This window comes from Poeciliopsis prolifica, unplaced genomic scaffold (genome assembly GCF_027474105.1).
Source record: "Poeciliopsis prolifica strain line A6 unplaced genomic scaffold, Auburn_PproV2 SCAFFOLD028, whole genome shotgun sequence".
In the NCBI taxonomy this organism is placed as follows: domain Eukaryota; kingdom Metazoa; phylum Chordata; class Actinopteri; order Cyprinodontiformes; family Poeciliidae; genus Poeciliopsis; species Poeciliopsis prolifica.
In genome coordinates this window covers 791,334-809,321 of record NW_026562403.1, presented here as the reverse complement: position 1 = coordinate 809,321, position 17,988 = coordinate 791,334, and the positions used below count along the sequence as shown (strand labels likewise).

At 41.0% G+C, this 17,988-nt stretch overlaps 1 protein-coding gene across 1 annotated transcript; it reads right to left on the bottom strand.

Moving 5' to 3' along the window:
• Positions 1 to 238: 238 nt before the first annotated feature.
• On the bottom strand, positions 239 to 17,945 carry acsl2 (acyl-CoA synthetase long chain family member 2). The gene is made up of 20 exons (XM_055048878.1): positions 17,852 to 17,945; positions 9,563 to 9,777; positions 9,347 to 9,461; positions 8,704 to 8,768; positions 8,525 to 8,614; positions 6,907 to 7,006; positions 5,526 to 5,704; positions 5,396 to 5,428; positions 5,173 to 5,224; positions 4,941 to 5,014; positions 4,554 to 4,631; positions 4,334 to 4,468; positions 4,113 to 4,247; positions 2,511 to 2,679; positions 2,326 to 2,414; positions 2,135 to 2,251; positions 1,783 to 1,926; positions 1,579 to 1,680; positions 1,420 to 1,491; positions 239 to 1,322 (listed from the first exon to the last, which is right to left on the bottom strand). Exons 2-20 carry the CDS (start codon positions 9,773 to 9,775, stop codon positions 1,185 to 1,187), a joined length of 2,100 nt encoding a protein of 699 aa, XP_054904853.1. The 5' UTR covers positions 9,776 to 9,777; positions 17,852 to 17,945; the 3' UTR covers positions 239 to 1,184.
• Between the last annotated feature and the right edge of the window lie 43 nt (positions 17,946 to 17,988).

The window sequence follows — 17,988 nt, the reverse complement described above, 5'->3', positions numbered from 1 at the left end:
TTTTATCACTGCAGATTGAAATGACTTTTTTTATTCTGATGAGCTTAATTTAAGATATCCTCTCAGCAGGTCTTACCACTGAGCTGACAAAAACTCTCAAAGCTTTCACACCCCTAAAACCTCTCAAAATTACAACCAAAAATATATGTATTGGGCTTTCTGGTAGCCCAAAAGTCCATATTTGAAAAGAAGAAGTAAATTAGGTTTAGTTTTTGCTATTATTTAAAACAAAACTGCATGGTGTTTATATATATTTAATGTATTACAAAATAAAATCCAGTGCAACGCAAGGACGGCATAATTAAAGTTATAGCTAAAAGAAGCCATAAGAGCTCATGTGTTACAGATAAATGCACTTATTCAACAATCAAAAAACAAATTCAGCTCCTCCTTAAGCTTCTAGATCTACTTCAGTTTTAAAATGAACCCAAAGTTGTTAAGATGCCAAAGAACTGAAACAATGGACTAAAATAAAGTTATGTCCATTAAATCTGACATAATCCAGTTCACATTTTATAGGTATTATTGACTTTGACTGATGGCAAAAATAGTTCTTTAACCAATACTAAAAGTGTTGCTTCATGATAATTAGGGTGAAAACATAAAACATCTATTTGGTCAAAAAATTTAATACCGACCGTGGAAAAAAAAGGGATTTTACATGGACATTTTGTAGGCATCCTGCATTTTGCTGCTTTACTAAAACCCCAGTGAAATACATAATTCATGACTGTAACATGACAAGACATAAGAAAAATTCAAGGGTTGTAAATACTTTTACAAAGTATGCTCATACAAGTCCCCAACAACGGTACCATAAAAATCTACAAGTAATCATGAGCAAAAGGCCCCTTGTACACCGAGACCCTTAAATCTCCAAGAAAGAAGTGCAGCATGATAAAAATGTGAAACTCTGCTTCTGAAGGCAACTTCCTAATCATATTTGTTATTCTGCTTTCTATAAATAACAAAACTCCAGGGAATCATGGGGAGGCATTAGAGTCAACGGTGAGGTCATGGATGCTTGGACGCACTGACCAGAAATGCAGTTACCACAAAACATCCAAGTGAAATTTAATCATCAAGTGGAGTTAAAAGTGTTTGAAAAACAAAATATCACCACTAATTATCTTAAGGTAATCATGGACGATATTTCCCTTTGTAGACACTAAGGTGTTTTGGAGTTAAATCGGAGTCTTGTACATGTTCGCTAGCTGCTCCTGAAACACCCTGCGGATGTCGGCTCGTCTGCTCTTCAGGGTGGGTGTGAGAAGGCCGTTGGCAATGCTAAACATGTCCGGATGTAAATAAAGATCCTTCACCTGAGAAAACACAATAGAGAAAAAAAAAATCACCATAGCATTCTTTGTTGCTGTTAAATTTGACCTGAGATCAGTTTTGATGTCACAAACAATTCACCTGTTCAAAGGACTTGAGCCCTGCTTCCTTCCCCACAGCCCTCATGTCTTCTAATACTGCGTTCTTTACATCCTGTCACAGAAAAGGTTTGCTTTTTTTTTAAAAACTCTTTTCAAGCTGTTAGATTAAGAACATTGGAAGTAGCTTAATAGGACTCACTGGGTTTTGGCACAGTTCCTGGTAGGACCCCACGAAGGTCCGCTCCTTAGCCCATTCAACAAACACCTCTCGGTCAGGCACAACTATACCTACAACGTAGGACTGCCGACATGAAGCACAACAGAAAGTCAAAACATCTCACATTCTCTCTTGGTAGCGTATTACCTGCGGATTGACTGAAAACGACCTTATTAAGAAGCTTACCTGCAAACTGTCTCCGTGCACAAACACCTGGAGGACGGGAACGGAGCGCATGTAGACGTTCTCGATCTTCTCTGGAGCGACGTACTCTCCCTGGCACAGCTTGAAGATGTGCTTCTTTCTGTCGATGATGCGCAACGTGCCGTTCTGACACGAGCAATGGAGTTACACGTTAATAACCGCGAAACCTATTCAAGTTTTTTGGGCTTACATGTCGACCAAAATAGAGAGTAAAGCAGAATTCTGAAGAATTTGATTTTTCTTTTTTTCAGTCAATCGCATGACATAAGCTACACTTTATAGAGACAAAACGTGAACAGTTCTCCATTCTAGTCTGACTTTGTCCCAGTCTTACTGGAAGCCATTGGCCCACATCCCCAGTGTGGAGCCAGCCGTCACTGTCCAAAGCCTCCGCCGTCCGCTCCGGGTCCTTCAGATAACCCTTGAACACACTGGGGCCGCGGATGCAGATCTACCAAGACAAAGGACAAACAACTCTCCAGGCTCCAGGCTAGAGGAGAACATGCGACATATCATAAAGTTCACCTCTCCTTCTCCATTCTTAGCAAAGTAGTTCATATCGGGGATGTCCACCACCTTCACCATCGCGCATGGCAAAGGAGCTCCAACATGACCTGAAAACAAAACAAAAAAGAAGAAAAAAAGGCATGTACTTATCTGATGAGGACAGAAGAAGATATGCGGGCATTTTAAAAGAGCAACATCCAAACCTGTGCTGGAGTCTCCTATCAAAGAGAAAGTGCAGCCTCCAGTGCACTCCGTCTGTCCGTAACCCTCACATATCATGCAGCCCATAGTGGCTCTGAGGAAGGACAACACCGAGCAGGAGATGGGAGCTGAGGCAGTCAAGGCAAACCGGAGATTACCTCCTAAACTGGCCTGAAATACAGAGTAAGACAAAATCAGCTTTTTGATACAAAAAGACAGCCGTGTCATGGATCTGAGCTCGTTTCTGTCTGAACTTTTGACACCCTTGGTCACAGTTTCCCATCTGAATTGATACAGCAAGCCAAACTCCTTCAGTTCTGCGTCGCATGTGTGAATGCCTCTTCAGTGCACTCCCACAGGTCCAATATGCTGCTGGTGAGTTTTTGGCATCGGCTGCTGGAACAATTGTGCTTGTCTTGAAAAGCTTGGATTCGAATTTTCGTGCGACTTGTGAGGCTGATTGTTCACAGGTAATACACGCTCTAACGCCATGCCATTTAAATTCAAGTGATGCACAGATGAAAAAAAAACGGTAAAGATAAAACAGAACAGAAAGAAAATGTTTCTGTCCATAAAGGCAGCCTGATTGCAGGAATCAAGAAGAAAATAATTACAGCTACAATAATAGCTGTAATCCTAAGCTATTAGGGTTAGGGTTACACTCTGAAATATTTCTAGGTTTTAAATGAAAATGTTAGAACACGTAAGAGATCTCAGTTATATCACTTGACTCACATCGAAAACACAATAAGGGGCCAGTATTGTTAAATACTGAAGCACGGAGGTGGTAGTCATGATATGGGACTGCCTGATGGGAAGAAACACCAAGACTAACTTAACCAATAATACCATATTATGCAAATATTATTTGGTATACCTTAACTTTTGAATGAACTTAATAAGGCCAGACGACATTTCTATTCTATGAATCGAATATGTTAAAACGTTTATGTTGCTTCTATGACACCACTGGGATAATTCTGAAAAGAAGGATTCTTCATAAAACTAAGATGATCTGTCTCATAAAAACACAGTTGTTATGAGACAACAACCGTGTCAGAGGCTTCTTTGTTTGTGCTGTAACACAGACTGCTTCCTGCCACCAGCATCTACAAAACCTCTGAGAAACCCTGGATAATATTACTTAGGACATTTAATTTCCCCAAGTACTTTGAATTGAACTGAATTAAAGCCACAGAAACAAATTTTAGTTTCTAAAATGAAGCACAACGATTATGGCACTATATACATCCAGAATAACAAACTGAGGAGACTTTATTGTTGGCACACTTAAGCACAACAGTGGTGATGTCATGATGTGGGTCGAACTATGTGGAAGAAATGTTGGGACAAAATTTACAGATCCCACCGTGGTATCTCAGAATAAAATGTGACATCATTAGTTTTAAATAAATGTAAAAAAAAATTGAAGGTACAAAAAAGTCATTTCTTGTTTCTATTCTTAACATGATAGATTTTTACCTAAAACCAGAACACTTTTCAGAGTACTATAAAGTTTCACAAGAAAAAAAGTGAAAACCCTGATTTCAAAGCAAGGAAACTGACATGGGAGACGAGGCATTTGGTGTTTTTCAGACTCTGACCTGAATTTTCTTGAACACCAGTTTATCCCACAGACTGTTGTTGCGCACAATCCCTCTGCAGAGCTCGGCCTGCTTTCTCCTGACGGCGTAGTGAAGCAGAGCCCGTTGAAACGGAGAGGTCACAGAACCCAAGATCTTGGGAGGAAATAAGAGGACAATGGACGAGATAAGAACCGCCTTCTCTGGACCCTTCTCTCGGCTTAACTGAGCGCTTCACTGACCTTATCGTAGATGCGATTAAGAATACGGGGCACAACGGGGAAGAGGGTCGGTTTGAGAGTCTTAATGTCGTCCATGAGAAGAGAAACGTCACCCTGGAAGAACCCCACTCGAGCTCCGTAGCAGTACATTGTGAGCTGTGATGGAAAGCGGAATTTTATTTGGAGCAGACGGAGGAAAGACAAAACAAAAAAAAAAACGCCTGCTAAGTCGTTAAACTACCTGGATCATCCTCTCGAACATGTGGGCAAGCGGCAGGTAAGAGATCGACACATCCTCTTGCCGGATCACAAACGAACCCTGAGAGGCGACAGGAAGAGAGATGAGCGAAGCTCGGGGGACAGATTACGTTCAGGCAGCGGGATTGCGGACGAAGCCCCGCAGGCAATCAAACACGTTTCTTTAGCAGCAGCTAAACAGCGCAATCTTTAGACAGGGGCAATTAGTTATAGTATCTCACAACGACATGGGGCAATCAAACATCCAATTAATCATACCATTAGACACAGCAGGGAAGGGGGAACAGGTTTGAGATACGAGCAGATGGGAGTGCGACCCTAGCTGCAAGGCTGTTCTCAATTACACAAGGAGGTGGAAATGTAGACAGACCTCCAGGATCTTAATGACAGAGGAAGTATTGGAGGCGATGTTGCCGTGGGTGATCATGGCTCCCTTGGGCTTCCCTGGATAAATAAACAAGAAATTATTGCCGTGCCCTGCACAGCAAAAAAGGAACCTACAGCGGCACCGCAAAGAAGGCCAGTATGTGGGCACTGAGGGACGTTCCTCTAATGATGTTAGAGGGGTGTAATTACACAGAGACCTCTGGGATCAGGCGTACCTGTGGTTCCACTGGTGAAGCAAATCACGGCCAGATCCTGAGGCTGGGGCAGCTGCGGCAGACAGCGAAAAATATGAGAATGTGACTCAGGCTTAGAGAGGAGGAAGCCCTCGGTCTGGTTCATAAGTGAGTGTTAATGATATCTTGCTGGACAGGAGCAACGACAGAGCCGTCGGGCGGGCATTTAGGAGGTGACGTCGCAGCCGAGAGACGACAAACTCACCACAGGATCTTTGAGGTTCTGCTTTCCCAGCTCCTACGACGTGAACAGTTTACGCACAGTCACTGATGGGAGCCACTAAAAAGCACGCGTGTTTGAAAAGAGTCTCCGCTGAGCGCTGGCGCCCACTCACCATTAGCTGCTCCCGGTTCAGGACGTCCACCTCGCACTGCATCGCCCTCTCTCCAAAGGCTGGGCTGAAGTCGTTGAACAGAACCAGACAGGAGACTTTGGGAGTCATGCCTTTCTCTTTGCACTCCAGCAACAACGCTGCCCTCTCCTCTCGGTCACAGACAACCAGGGACATCTCAGCTAAACAAACAAACAAACACACACACACACACACACACACACCCACACACACACACACACACACACAAAGGTTTGTATGAATGCAACTTTTGGACATTCTGAACAGCTAAAAACACAAAGCTTTGTGTATTTTATTGGGATTTAATGTGGTAATTACTCCCTGAGGGAAAAAAAAAAAACATTTTATATTCAAACCAGCACAAAGCGGAAAGAAAAGCGTATTTTTGTTTTGTTTTCACAAATAAAAATCTGGAAAGGCATGCATGTGAATTCAGAGCCCTGAGTGGAACCAGCTTTCCCTTTTGGTGTATCCCTCTAACATTTTTCACATTTGGTGACAAAAGTTTTTGCTCTTGTTTGTTGCAAAGCATCTCAAGTTCAGTCACGTGTAATGGAGAAACACGGCCATGGATGTAATTTATCCGATCGTCAATGTTCAAGTCTTGCCACATATTGTAGTTGGATCTACGTCCTTTACTTTGACTAAGCCATTCTAATTCTAATGAATACATTTTGATTGAAATGTTCCAAAGTAGCTCTGTTGAATCTTTATGTTTACTCTTCCTGCTTGAAGGTTAAGCTCCTCTTCAATCTCAAGTCTTTTCCTCCTTTGAAACGGTTTCCTCCCATCTGTCCATCTTCAGCACTTCCAAGCTTAAAATATTATTTTATAACATAATTCTGGCTTAAACTTCTCTACAACTTTTATCTCTGACTTGTCTACTGTATTTTTTGGTCTTTGTGTTGCTGCTTGTTCACTTAGGTTCTCAAAGAGGCCTTTGCAGAAAAGATGGGCTTATTCAGGCTGACAATAGCGATTGTCAGACTGAAGGTGGCTGAATAGAAATGCACAAATCACTTTTACATTTTTTTTTGTCATTTGAAACGATCCAAGGTTGCAAAGCACTAACTGTAGCTACACTTGATATTTACCTCAGTTGACTTCATGCTGTTTCTCCTCTAGTTTCTTCTTTTCAGGTTTAATGTAGAAAAATTAAAATTGTTTGAATCTACGTCCCATTTTTAAAAGAATAGAGTTTAATAGGAAGATCTTGATGGTTTCATACAACACCAAAGAGCAGCTTATTTAAACATACCAAAAAAAATAAATCTCAGATTGTTTTTGTCATAGCTTTATGAACACTTTGTTCTTCAGAGTTTGAGACATGAAGCAGGCAGAGGTTTCAGGGACGTTTTCTCACCGAGGTTGAGGATGTGGACCATGGCCTCCGTTCCCAGCGTGTCGTACAGCGGAACCAGAGCCATGGAGTAGGTGTAGCAGGCCATCTCTGAGATGATCCACTGCCACCAGCAGAGGGAGACAAAGCAGCACGGTTAGACCAACTCTCACAGCCGTCACACACTGCCGAGCATTTAGGTAGACGATCACACACTGCACATTTAAATCAACCACATTTACACAACCTAGAGACACATTCACTGGGTATCAGAAGAAAGTGCATGTGTAGAGTAATGCAATAAATAATCCCATCTCCTTTCAGTAATATCGATTTGACATTTACGTGGCATTTAACCAAAGTGAACGACAGCCAAGGATATTTTATGTCATCTCATTATTATTTCACACAGAAGTAGGTAAAATGCAGCATCATTATATGGGGAAAATCTATGTAATGTAGAAAAAGAAGAAGAAAGAAAAAATATATATATAATCAATTAGTTGATTAGTATAAATTTATCAGTCATTAAATAAAAGTTACGGTAATCTGATGACATACTGTGTTTCTCACCAAAGTAAAGTGTTAAATATGCATTTGCAACACATTAGATCAAACATCTGATTTAAAGTAATAGTTTCTGTTTTCAGTCATAGAAACTTGTAATAACGACTCTCTGTGGAAGTCAAATAAAGCTGCTTAATTTTAACACGTCATCCTCAAACCACTCCTGCACAAATAACTTTTATAATTAAAAAATGAGCTGATTTGTAAAGGATTTGGTGACTTTGACGGTGCAAACAGCTCCTAATGGACCGCAATTAAAGGACAAACATTTTTATGATGCAGAAGACCCAGAGTCGATGCTCTGCACTAATCTAGCAGTAAATGTTTCAAAGAATGATTAATATAAGGTGATATGTGGCTGAAAAAGCAAGCTTAAATCATTGGAAAAACGCAAAATTGTGCCAAGTGTTTTTCGTCCAGTTTCTAGCTGTGAAATAATCCACCAGTAGAACTAGTACTTTTTCATCAACATCGATGAATTATTGACATATAAAAAGCTCACATTTCTTCCTAACTTGTAAGTTAGTTTTGTCTCATCTCAAGTGTCCAAAGACGTTTGCATTAGAAACTAGACAAACAATACCTGTTTAACATTTTGTGTTTTTACCGTGAGGTGTTTCGATTTAGTTTTATCAGATATGGAGTAAAAATCTAGCAAAGTGTCCACATGTTACTTAACAAATATAAGGCATGGTATTATTTACTTTTAAAGATAAAAGGTTTTCTTTAGGGCTCCTTTTTTCATAATTCATCACTTTTTTTATTTAAGATGCCCGCTGAGGCCTGAAGAGCTTTGAATGAAGTTTCAGGTTGTTGGTTATTTATCTGAGCGCTGGCTGCTATTGGGGAAAATAGTTTTAAATATTTCTTGTTTGTAAGTAGTTTCACCTGGTATGCAGAGGAGCAACAACTGGTTCTCTGAGATTTTACTGGATTGATTCCTTTTGTTTTGTTAAACCATTGTGTGTGCAGCTACTCGTGAGCCTAAAAGCCACACACACAGTAGGTTTTGTCAAGCTGTCAGTGGAGAGGATTTAGGTTTCCTGGAGTCGAGGCTGAAAACATGAATTCCCACCTCTGGCCTGTTTGGAGAGTAAACCCCAACAAACTGCTGGCAACCTTTGGCAATCATCCCACTCCCCATCCACTGAGCCTGCTGAGCCACCTGCAGGGTTGGAGAGCAGGAAAGACTGACACATGGCACAGGAATGGTGCTGTGATGGACAGCGAGATCAAACTTTAATCGTGTCAAACCTCAGAGTAGGAGATCCACTCGTAGGGCTGGCCTGGCTTCCTGTAGCCAAGGCACGGTCCGTCTCCTGCAGGCAACAAAAAGTCACGATTTATACAACAGTGGAAGTTACTGCGCCTGAATGCGACACGTCTAACTTTTAAAGCCGAAGGGCAGTTTATTTCTTCCACCAGAGGTAAGAAACAAACTTCTCACACACGTTTACAATTTGCTTTTGCAGTTTGATTGTTTTTGTTATTTACATTAGCTGAACTGTTTTTCATTTAGTCACATTACAAACACAAACCTCGTATTTAACTGGGATTTTATGCGATAAAGCAAGACAAAGTAGAGTATAACTCTGATGTAAAAGGAGCTGACAGCTGCATTGTCACTCAATCCCAGTTTAATCTGATGCATGAAAATAAAATCTACATGAGCAACTGGCTACATTAGTCAGGGAATTTGGATTTATGAGAATATGGATCCAGCAGAAGAAAAAAAAAATGCAGACAGACAAAAATAAGAATTATGTGGTGCCCAAACAGGGCAGTTTTAGACCAAAAAATACTCTTATACACTACTCTGCCGCTTCTCATACAAAAATCACAGTAAAATTAAATTTAGCGAGGCATTATGGGAAGAGAAGCCTGCTTCATCCATCACCTGATATCCTCAGACCTCTCTGGAACATCTCATAGACCGTCCTGACGTCATCATAGTAAAACTCCAGCAGATTGTCATCTTTAAGAAGAGCAGATCTCCTGCAGCTGGGGTCTCCCTGTAGACAGATCAAACTTTTACCGGCGACTGAACGCTCTGCCACAACAATGACATCAACGCACGGCCAAAGGCTTAAATGTCGGCGGTGGGGTCACTCACGCCGACAGCTACGGACTGGGCTTGCAGATCACAGGGAGGACGAACGGGCCGGGGCCGGGTCAGCAGCCAGTACACGGTCAGGGACGCCAGAGCCCCCAACCCCAGCAGAGAGGAGGTGGACAGGGACGGCAGGAGACTCCACAGCTCCTCCGCCTCAGAGCCTTTGAGTCCTGCGTGGGAGCAAAGCGAACGCAACCACTCCTGGAGCTGCATAGCTGCGAGAAGGAAACGAAATGCCCTGAGAAATGCATGAAAATTACACAGTGCAGAAGCAAATATTTAAGTCTGCACACAAAAACAAACAGAGAGATGTAATTTATTCTGCTTCGCTGCAGTTCTCTCTCCGTCTCTCTCTTTTTGTTTAACCTGATGCATCTTTCATCATTGTGCTTGTGTCTTTTGCTCTGAGTTTGCTTGCAGGTATGGCACAAGAAATGTCCGAAAATGGATGAAAATTGTTTTGTATATTTTTTGTGCAAAATCTTGCACTTTCATAAATAACACCAAACAATTTATGAAAGGCTTCAGCAATCTTATACAGTGCAGCTGAAATTGGTGGCCCATAAAAAGCCCTACACATGATGCTGCCACCTCCATGTTTCACAGTCTAGATGTTCCTCCCAGGCCTACAAGCACATCTGTTTTTCCTCCAAATGTAACAAAAACTACAATTTGGCTTTTTATGTTTATGTTGAAGTAATGGCTTCCTCCTCGCTGAGTGGCCTTTCAGCCCATGTTGGTGCAGGACATGTTTCTCTGTGGCCAATGTCACTGTCAGCTTCAGCCAACATCTTTGTAAGGTCTTTGGCTTTTTATTCTGGGGTTGATTTGACCGTTTCTGTCCAAACCCGTTAGCCTCTGGGACAGAGAATCTCTATCCTTCCAGATTGAGGACAGTCCCATCGTTGGACATCCCCATCATGTCTATTCTTGCACATAACAGTTTGAACAGATGAATCCCCTCACAAAATTCCAACACGTTGTTAAAATCTTCCTAAACCTCGTTGGAGAAAGTGCTGTGAACCGATGAAATAAAATTATTTTTAAAATTTTGCCAGATAATTTCAGACATCTCTGCATGTCACCATGAGATCACTGAGCATGAGGGTGGCGGCGTCATGCTCTGGGGTTACTTTTTAGATAGGACAGTGGAGGGCTTTTTTTTTTTTTTGAATGCAGATAAAATTGTGACCAGTCCAGATTATCAGTCAGTTTTGGCCCAAATTAACATAACCTGCCACAGAGGGAGACCATGCAGAGTTCTTCTGATCAATACAGATTTTATCGGGTATTTGCGATAAAATCTGTCCACCCGCCTTAAATGGAAACCAGTGAAAATGTGGAATCTGGCTGTATGTGGAGTGCGGTCAGCGGCCCGAAGGCTTGGCACTACTCGGAGAGAGAGAGGGAGAGGAGAAGAAAAGGCTTGGGCACACACAGGGAGGGCCAGTGGAGAGACATCAGGAAGTAGAAACGATTGGCTCAACAGAAACAGGCGCTGAGGTTACCCTCAGTCATGGTCAGCCACGGTTTCACCCGAAAGAGAGCGGGGAAAAAAAAATAATAACAAAACAAAAAAAATCTGGGTGAGTACAGTGGCGAGGAGCTGACGGAGGAGGATCAACAAGGCCAGACTCCAATGCTCGTAGCAAAGCTGAGAGTTTGATGGACTGAACACAAACAAACTCTATAACAGTGTTCACTCACAACAGGGAGCTAGTGTCACCCTCTCTGGCAAAATGAATTCATCTTTCACCAGAAAAACAAATTCATGTCACTGAATAAATCCCTCCACTTCCCACTCTGACGCCCGTTCTTGAATACCCCTCAACCTCTCACCTACTTTCTCCCCCGAGCACCCGATCAGGAGTGGGAGAAGGGGTTGGTGTGTGTGTGGGGGGGTACCAAGCAGCATCTCACATCCCTCCCTCCCCTCTCTTTTCTCACCAGGCTGACGCTACGCCGCTTCCCTTCCTATTCTTGGGTAAAGTGAAGCCGCACTCGTCCTCAGAGGATTTCTAATCTTTGTCAAAGCAGCAATTTATGCGAGCTAAAGCCGTTTAGTTTCCACTTTACACCTGCTGAAGCAGCAACGCAGCCGGTGATCGCCTTGAGAGCTTTCATGAGGGTAAACAAATGGAAAACAAAAGGCTTGACAAAAAGTGACATAAAAAAAGAAATAAAATGACGTGTGCAGCAAAGACAGCTTCCTGCAGCCCCCGTTTCTGTCTCTCCTCGACCCCCATCCATCCTCTCTTACCGGCTTTCATCGGAGCTCAGACAAGGACCATTGTACTCCCAGCCTTTTACTCCCCAAATACAAGACAAAAGGGATGACAAACACACGTTCAGTAAAAAAAAGTCAAGTGTCAGTCTGAGCCATTTCCTTTTTAAATGTTACAGAATCCCATATGTCATTTTTTGTAGATTTCATCATCTTTCAACGTGAAATCAACGGTTACCCCTCGTGCAGAAAGCTCTGAGGGAGCAGAATGCACAGTCACCGCGAGAAGGCAGGTTATTTGGCAGAAAGCCTGGAGCAGTTTGCATGTCCATGCACATGCCAGCAAGCAGAAACACAGCTGGTGAGAAACACAAGCAAGCAACATCATTTGCTAGAGGTGGGAAACCCAAAACCACAAACAGGTTTTAAGAAAAAACCTGAAATGTAGTCAACAACTGTATGAAAGTCAACAGTTACGTGTGTATAATGTTCTGCTATTCAGAGAAGCAACTAAATAGGGAACCCAGCAGGTCAATCCTTCCAGTTCAACTTGAACCCAACTAGAAGAAAACTGCTTGTGGCAAACACATTACAAGTGCATTTGTATTTTCTTTTCTTATTTTACTTTGGAATGTCAAGGAATTCTAGATCTGTAATATGATGATAATGATGCAAATCATATGGCCGAATCAACACCAAAATGGCTAAACAGACGTAATAACAACCTTCTTCTAACCACTTCAGTCCTCAGGCCTAAATCCTGTAGAGAACTCACAACTCTGGATAATCTAAAAAGATTAAATCTTCAAAGATCCCTCTCTCTGTTCACCCCAAGCTTGTGAAACAACCCCGACATCTTTTCTGCACACGTCGATCACAATGCATCCAAAGTGCACTCCAGTTTCCTGCCTGGGGAAACATCCACATGTGGACAGAGGAGGGCGCAGATCGAAGCGATCAAACGTCAAGTCTGTGCGAGCGATGACACTTCCGCCTGAGCCGCAACCACCAATGTTGCAGAGAAGCCGACACAATGACAGAAAGAGTACAGAACAGCAGGCGGGCCACTTAGTTTGAGCCTTCAGAATGAGATGAATAGAAGCAGGACAAGAGCAAATGGGACGTTGAGCCCTGAGCTGAAAGGCTCTGTGTTCAGGCAAGCTCGAGCATAACTGTGTGACGAAGTAATCAATAGTTTCTACTAGCCTATTTAACATCTCTGCCACCTGAAGGCCGCGTTTTTGTAGCAGAGTGGATTATCTATAATTTGAAGTTATTTTAAACACATTTTCAGGTTAAAAAGCTTGAAAAACAAATATCACAACAAAGGTCTTAGAGAGCACTTTGGATCGTTGTCATGGTAATCACATGCAGCGCACATCGTCCAATCAGCAGTGCCTGATCTAGGGCAGATTTTCTCATTTTCTGTACTTCAAAGAATGATAGCTGTGCACTTTGTATGAGTGACTGATTAGTTTCTGAGTTTACTTTTAGAACATGTCCTCTTCTCTCAAAAGAAATATGTATTTTGACACATTAGTTCATTGAGCTCCTCCACTTTTTTTCCGTACACTTTTCCCCACTTTACTTCTGCTTACTTTGAGCTATTTCGACCATTAAACCTTTACCATATTCTGCTTTTGGTATGCGGCTTGTGAAATAAATGTGATCACGTTGGGTCCCGCTGAAATGATAATAATTTCTGTAAAATTCAGCTAAAAATGTGTCCTCTTTAACAGCTGACTACGTCCTCGTGCTTTCAGCTAGAAACATCATTCAACCTTTAAAATGTTGTCAATTCTGTTTGTTTCAGGTTTTCCATGTCTTTTATGAATTTTATAAATCCATTCCTTCCTTTCTTCCTTCCTTCCTTCCTTCCTTCCTCAAATGCTATTGAAAGTTTGAATACTTGTATCAAAAAATATCAAATTTTTTTGATTAAAAAATAAGATTCTTAAGAGTAGTGAATTAATGAATTAATATTGTGCAACTTGATAATTTGGAGTTTTTTACTGTAAGTCAACATGCATGTGCTAGCCTAGATTCTATAATCATTATTTAAGCAAGTTTTAGATTTCTAACTAATTTTAGAGTTTTTTTCACTCTAGTATGTTACTGTAGGTCAAAATTTTAATAACTAACCTGGAGGCAATCGTTTGTATTTCAATTAGCTTGTAATCTGATTTTAGCTTATAAAGTTGTGACCTTAATTTAGTGATGTAGACAGTGCTCTGCATGAATTTCTAATAGGCTGGGTGCGATATTTGCATTGACTTATAAGTTTCCTCTCTCCTACAGTTTTTCTCTTTGCCTTTTGTAGGCTTTTATTTTATTTGGCTGCTTCTGCCTATTTCTTACATTTCTGCATGTCTTCTGCAGTGAACTTCAAAATGACTCTGCAATTTTCACTGAAAATATTCAGCTTTCACCATGTTCAAGCTGCATCCTCGCAGGACATGCATGTTTTTCCAGCTAATGTAAAATGTAACCTTTGTAGCGTGGTAATTATGGCCAGAAAAGTCTGGAATGTATTTTGGCAACATCTGCGGCGCAGCTTGTAAAGCCAAACGGCAAAAAAAGGGACGGTAAAAAAAAGGTGAAGAATTTTAATTTAAATTCCGTCTTCCGTGTAAAAGTGGTAGCTGTAAATTACTTTCAAGAGTTTTCTGTCAAATACTCAACGTGACTGTGGTAAAAAAAAAAATAAATAAAAAATAACACTGAAGGACACGTTTAATACAACGCATGCTCTAAAGAAAATACTTACTTTCTCTGGCAAGCAGCAACAAAATCTTTTTTTTTATGACAGAAACAAACTTTTTGGTCATGATCATTACAAGAATGAAATGAAGTGCAAGTCAATGCTTTGTGCAGCAGCTAAGTAAGCTTCTGTGTTGATCTGAGCAACGGCAGGGAATAACCCAGAAAACTACAGGAGGTGACATGTGGAGGGGGAGGTTTTATAGCAAAACCACAGAGCAGGCAGGAACCATAGCACAGACTCCCTCGAAAAAGTGCCTGGATTGTGCTTGTTGTGTCGATATAGCCACATTTGGGTTATGTACTTTATAAAAATGCTATTTTCTACCCCATGCGGTATGGTACAGGAAAATTAAATAAGGGACAGCTTTACATCTTGCTCCTTGACTTTCCAAAGGACAGAATGGAGTCTCTATGGGTCTCAGATTCACTCAAAACCATTCAGGTCTCAAACAATGAAGGCTTTGTCCCTCTTTTTTCCTTCCTTCTGAAGTATTAAATCTTCACTTTCATGCAAGTAAGAAGAACTAGACGCTAACATGACATTGCACACTAAGACTACATTCCTCTTCCCAGGCATCACCTGCACATGTTTCCTACTTTAATTTAGTGCGACTGTGCAGCAGGACAATTTCAGTAACTTATGGAAAATCAGGAAATGTCAAAAACAATGACTAATATGCATTTTAAAATGTATTGATACAGCCGGAGGAAGAGGGGCATGAGATGCCGAGTCTAAATAAAAAACAAATCCAGAATATCACATTTAAGTAATTAAGAAGCATTTTACTGAATGAAATGTATTTGATACACCTTTGTTTACAGTTCCGGAGGTTAAATGTTTCCTAAAGTTTTTCACTTGGTTTTGACAAACTCCTTCACTCAGATCATCTCCAGATCTTGTAGTTTTCAGGGCTTTCGCGAGGCAACACAGACTATCAGTACCTTCCCAAAGATTTTCTATTGGGCTCCGGTCTGGAGCCACTCCAGGACCTTGAAATGCTTCTTAAAGTGCCAATCCTAAGTTCCCCTGGTGATATGCTTTGGGTCACTGTCATGCTGGAAGACCCAGTAACGACCAATCTTCAACACTTGGCAGCTGTTGTCCAAAATCTCACGATGCAAAGCCTCGTCCATCCCCTGCTCAATACAGTGTAGTCGTTCTGACCTTTTTGCAGAAAAATACCCAAAAGCATATTTCTGAGATGGTCTTTGCAACAGCCGTAACTGTGTAGTGTCTCTTTAAGATACTCTGGTATCACAAATGGTGTCACAAGTATGCACCACCGCTTCTCTGATGAGCATGGAGAAACATGCAACAGATGGATGCATGAACTGAGACGAACTCTTTAAAGTTAAACATTACGTTTAACTCATAATGTTTAGCATTACGGGTTATATATGTTAAACCATATATACAAGTTAAACATTTTCAGGTTTGGTAATATAGCAGCCATTCAACTGGGCTTTGTAAGGTTGGTGAAGAGTGTGTTTAGTAAAGGACATCACTGGAATTCCCAGTACCAGTGGCTGTGAGTTTTCAACGAGTCTGCCGCCTCCTCTCCTTCCTTAAACACAACCCACGTGTTGCATCTTCTTGGGATTGTAGTTATGTTTCTCCTTCCTCCAAACACGGCAAATGGAGTTTGCACCAAAAAGTTCTATTTTAGTCTCATGTAACTTCATGACCTCGTCCCACGCCTCCTCTGGATTATCCAGAAGAGGCGTGCCGACTTCAGTCTGATGGCCTAGACGTGCGCTGGCTTGATCAGGGCGACCCTGCTAGTTCCACAGGATGTTTAATGCATGACTGTGTACCATTACTATGGAAACCTTTGAGGCAGCCAGATGTTTATTTTTTCCAGCAATTCATACTGAGCTGATTTTTCAATTGAAATTATTGAATTTTTATTAGTCAATGTTGAAATCATCAGCTGTTGAAAACTTGTAAGCTATAATCAATAGAATATATCTGTAAGCAACACTGTTAGAATAGATAATCCCAATATAGAGCAAGATTTGAGCCACAGGCAAGAGACCACAGTAAGTGCACCCTTCCCATAAAAGGAAGGAAATTTTTAAAATTATCGATCCTAAGCATGTTTTTGGTGTATATCAGAACATTCTGGATATTACAAACACTCTGATTTTCTCTACAGCAGAACTAACTGGGAGGCAATGCACCCAAAAAAATCCTCCCCATGCAACGACCAATGCCCCAGTCTACAGTAAGGCTCAACAACCATATATACAAGCAATGAAGCTATGAAGCTGCAGCGAGGCCAGGAACTGAATTTCAATCACACAATAAATAAATCACATATAGTGTTGGGAGACTTCTGCCTGATCTGTAGCACAGAGCAGATCCAAGAAACGTGGAAAATTGAAAACCACTAGATGCCCACTATTTCTACTGATACAAAGCTAAATGTCATGGCAGTAATTACCCTGAGTGGTAGAGCAATTTGTCACGACGATATTCAGTGGATGCAGAGCTGAAAATATACTTGAACTGATATGAAGAGTCGGAAAAGGATAAATACCAAATTTGGGGGCTGTGAGGTTGGAGGGGAAGCAGGATTGGAGTTGATGCTTCAAACACCTTATGTCAAAAAATACTTGAGGTGGTCCAAATAAATTCAAACTGCATTATTTTTTTCCATGATTGATTTTGTTTTTGCTCATTTTCAGACATTTTCTTTAAAAAGCTGTTACAGTATATTCTTTTCATCAAGACCAACAAGCTGGAGATGTTCATCCAAGTAATCTGATATCTGCCAAGTATTAAAATGACAAAACTTGCTATGAAGAAATAAATTGAAACTATTTTAACTTTTTTTTTTTGGATGTGGAGAAATGATTTTGTTTCCTGTGAAAAGAAAAAGTTGCATTTCTCAAAATGTAAAACATGCAATAATGTTTAAGTGTTGAATAAAGTACTTTATATATCATTTATTCACACACAAAACAAAATAATAAGAACGAAAGTAATCTACCATAAATTAAATGTTTCTGTGGGGTTTTAAATAACAACCAGTTTATTTGGAGACAATCAATAAAATAACCACCTAATATTACACCTCAACTTTATTCATATTAAAGCAGCTAAAGTGCGTTTATTTAATCTCCTCTGACATCTAAAAGCTGCAACAGGCTCTCAGCTCCGGGAAAAGTCTTGACAGTCAGTAGCTGCAAAACGTTTCTGCACGGAAACCTCCAAACTAATAATAGTGATTTAAAAACATGAAAAATTGGGTTTTTCAAACTTATAACCAACAAGGTGTGACGCTGCAGACGAAACTTACCTGCGGTACGAAGCAGACCTGGGAGGGGAACTTTTGGTTGCACCACGAGTTTTACTTTTCCTGCAGGATTGGATCCATCGGAACTTGTTCACGTGTCAAGTTAAGACGCGAAAAGCGTTTGTTTCCGGTTGAGCTTG

Coding starts and splice junctions, on each gene's coding strand:
- acsl2 (XM_055048878.1), bottom strand. CDS start 9,775: ATGCAGCTCCAGGAGTGGTTGCGTTCGCTTTGCTCCCACGCAGGACTC. Junction 5,015..5,172: donor CTTCACCAGTGGAACCACAG/GTACGCCTGATC, acceptor TTATTTATCCAG/GGAAGCCCAAGGGAGCCATG. Junction 2,252..2,325: donor CTAAGAATGGAGAAGGAGAG/GTGAACTTTATG, acceptor TTGTCTTGGTAG/ATCTGCATCCGCGGCCCCAG.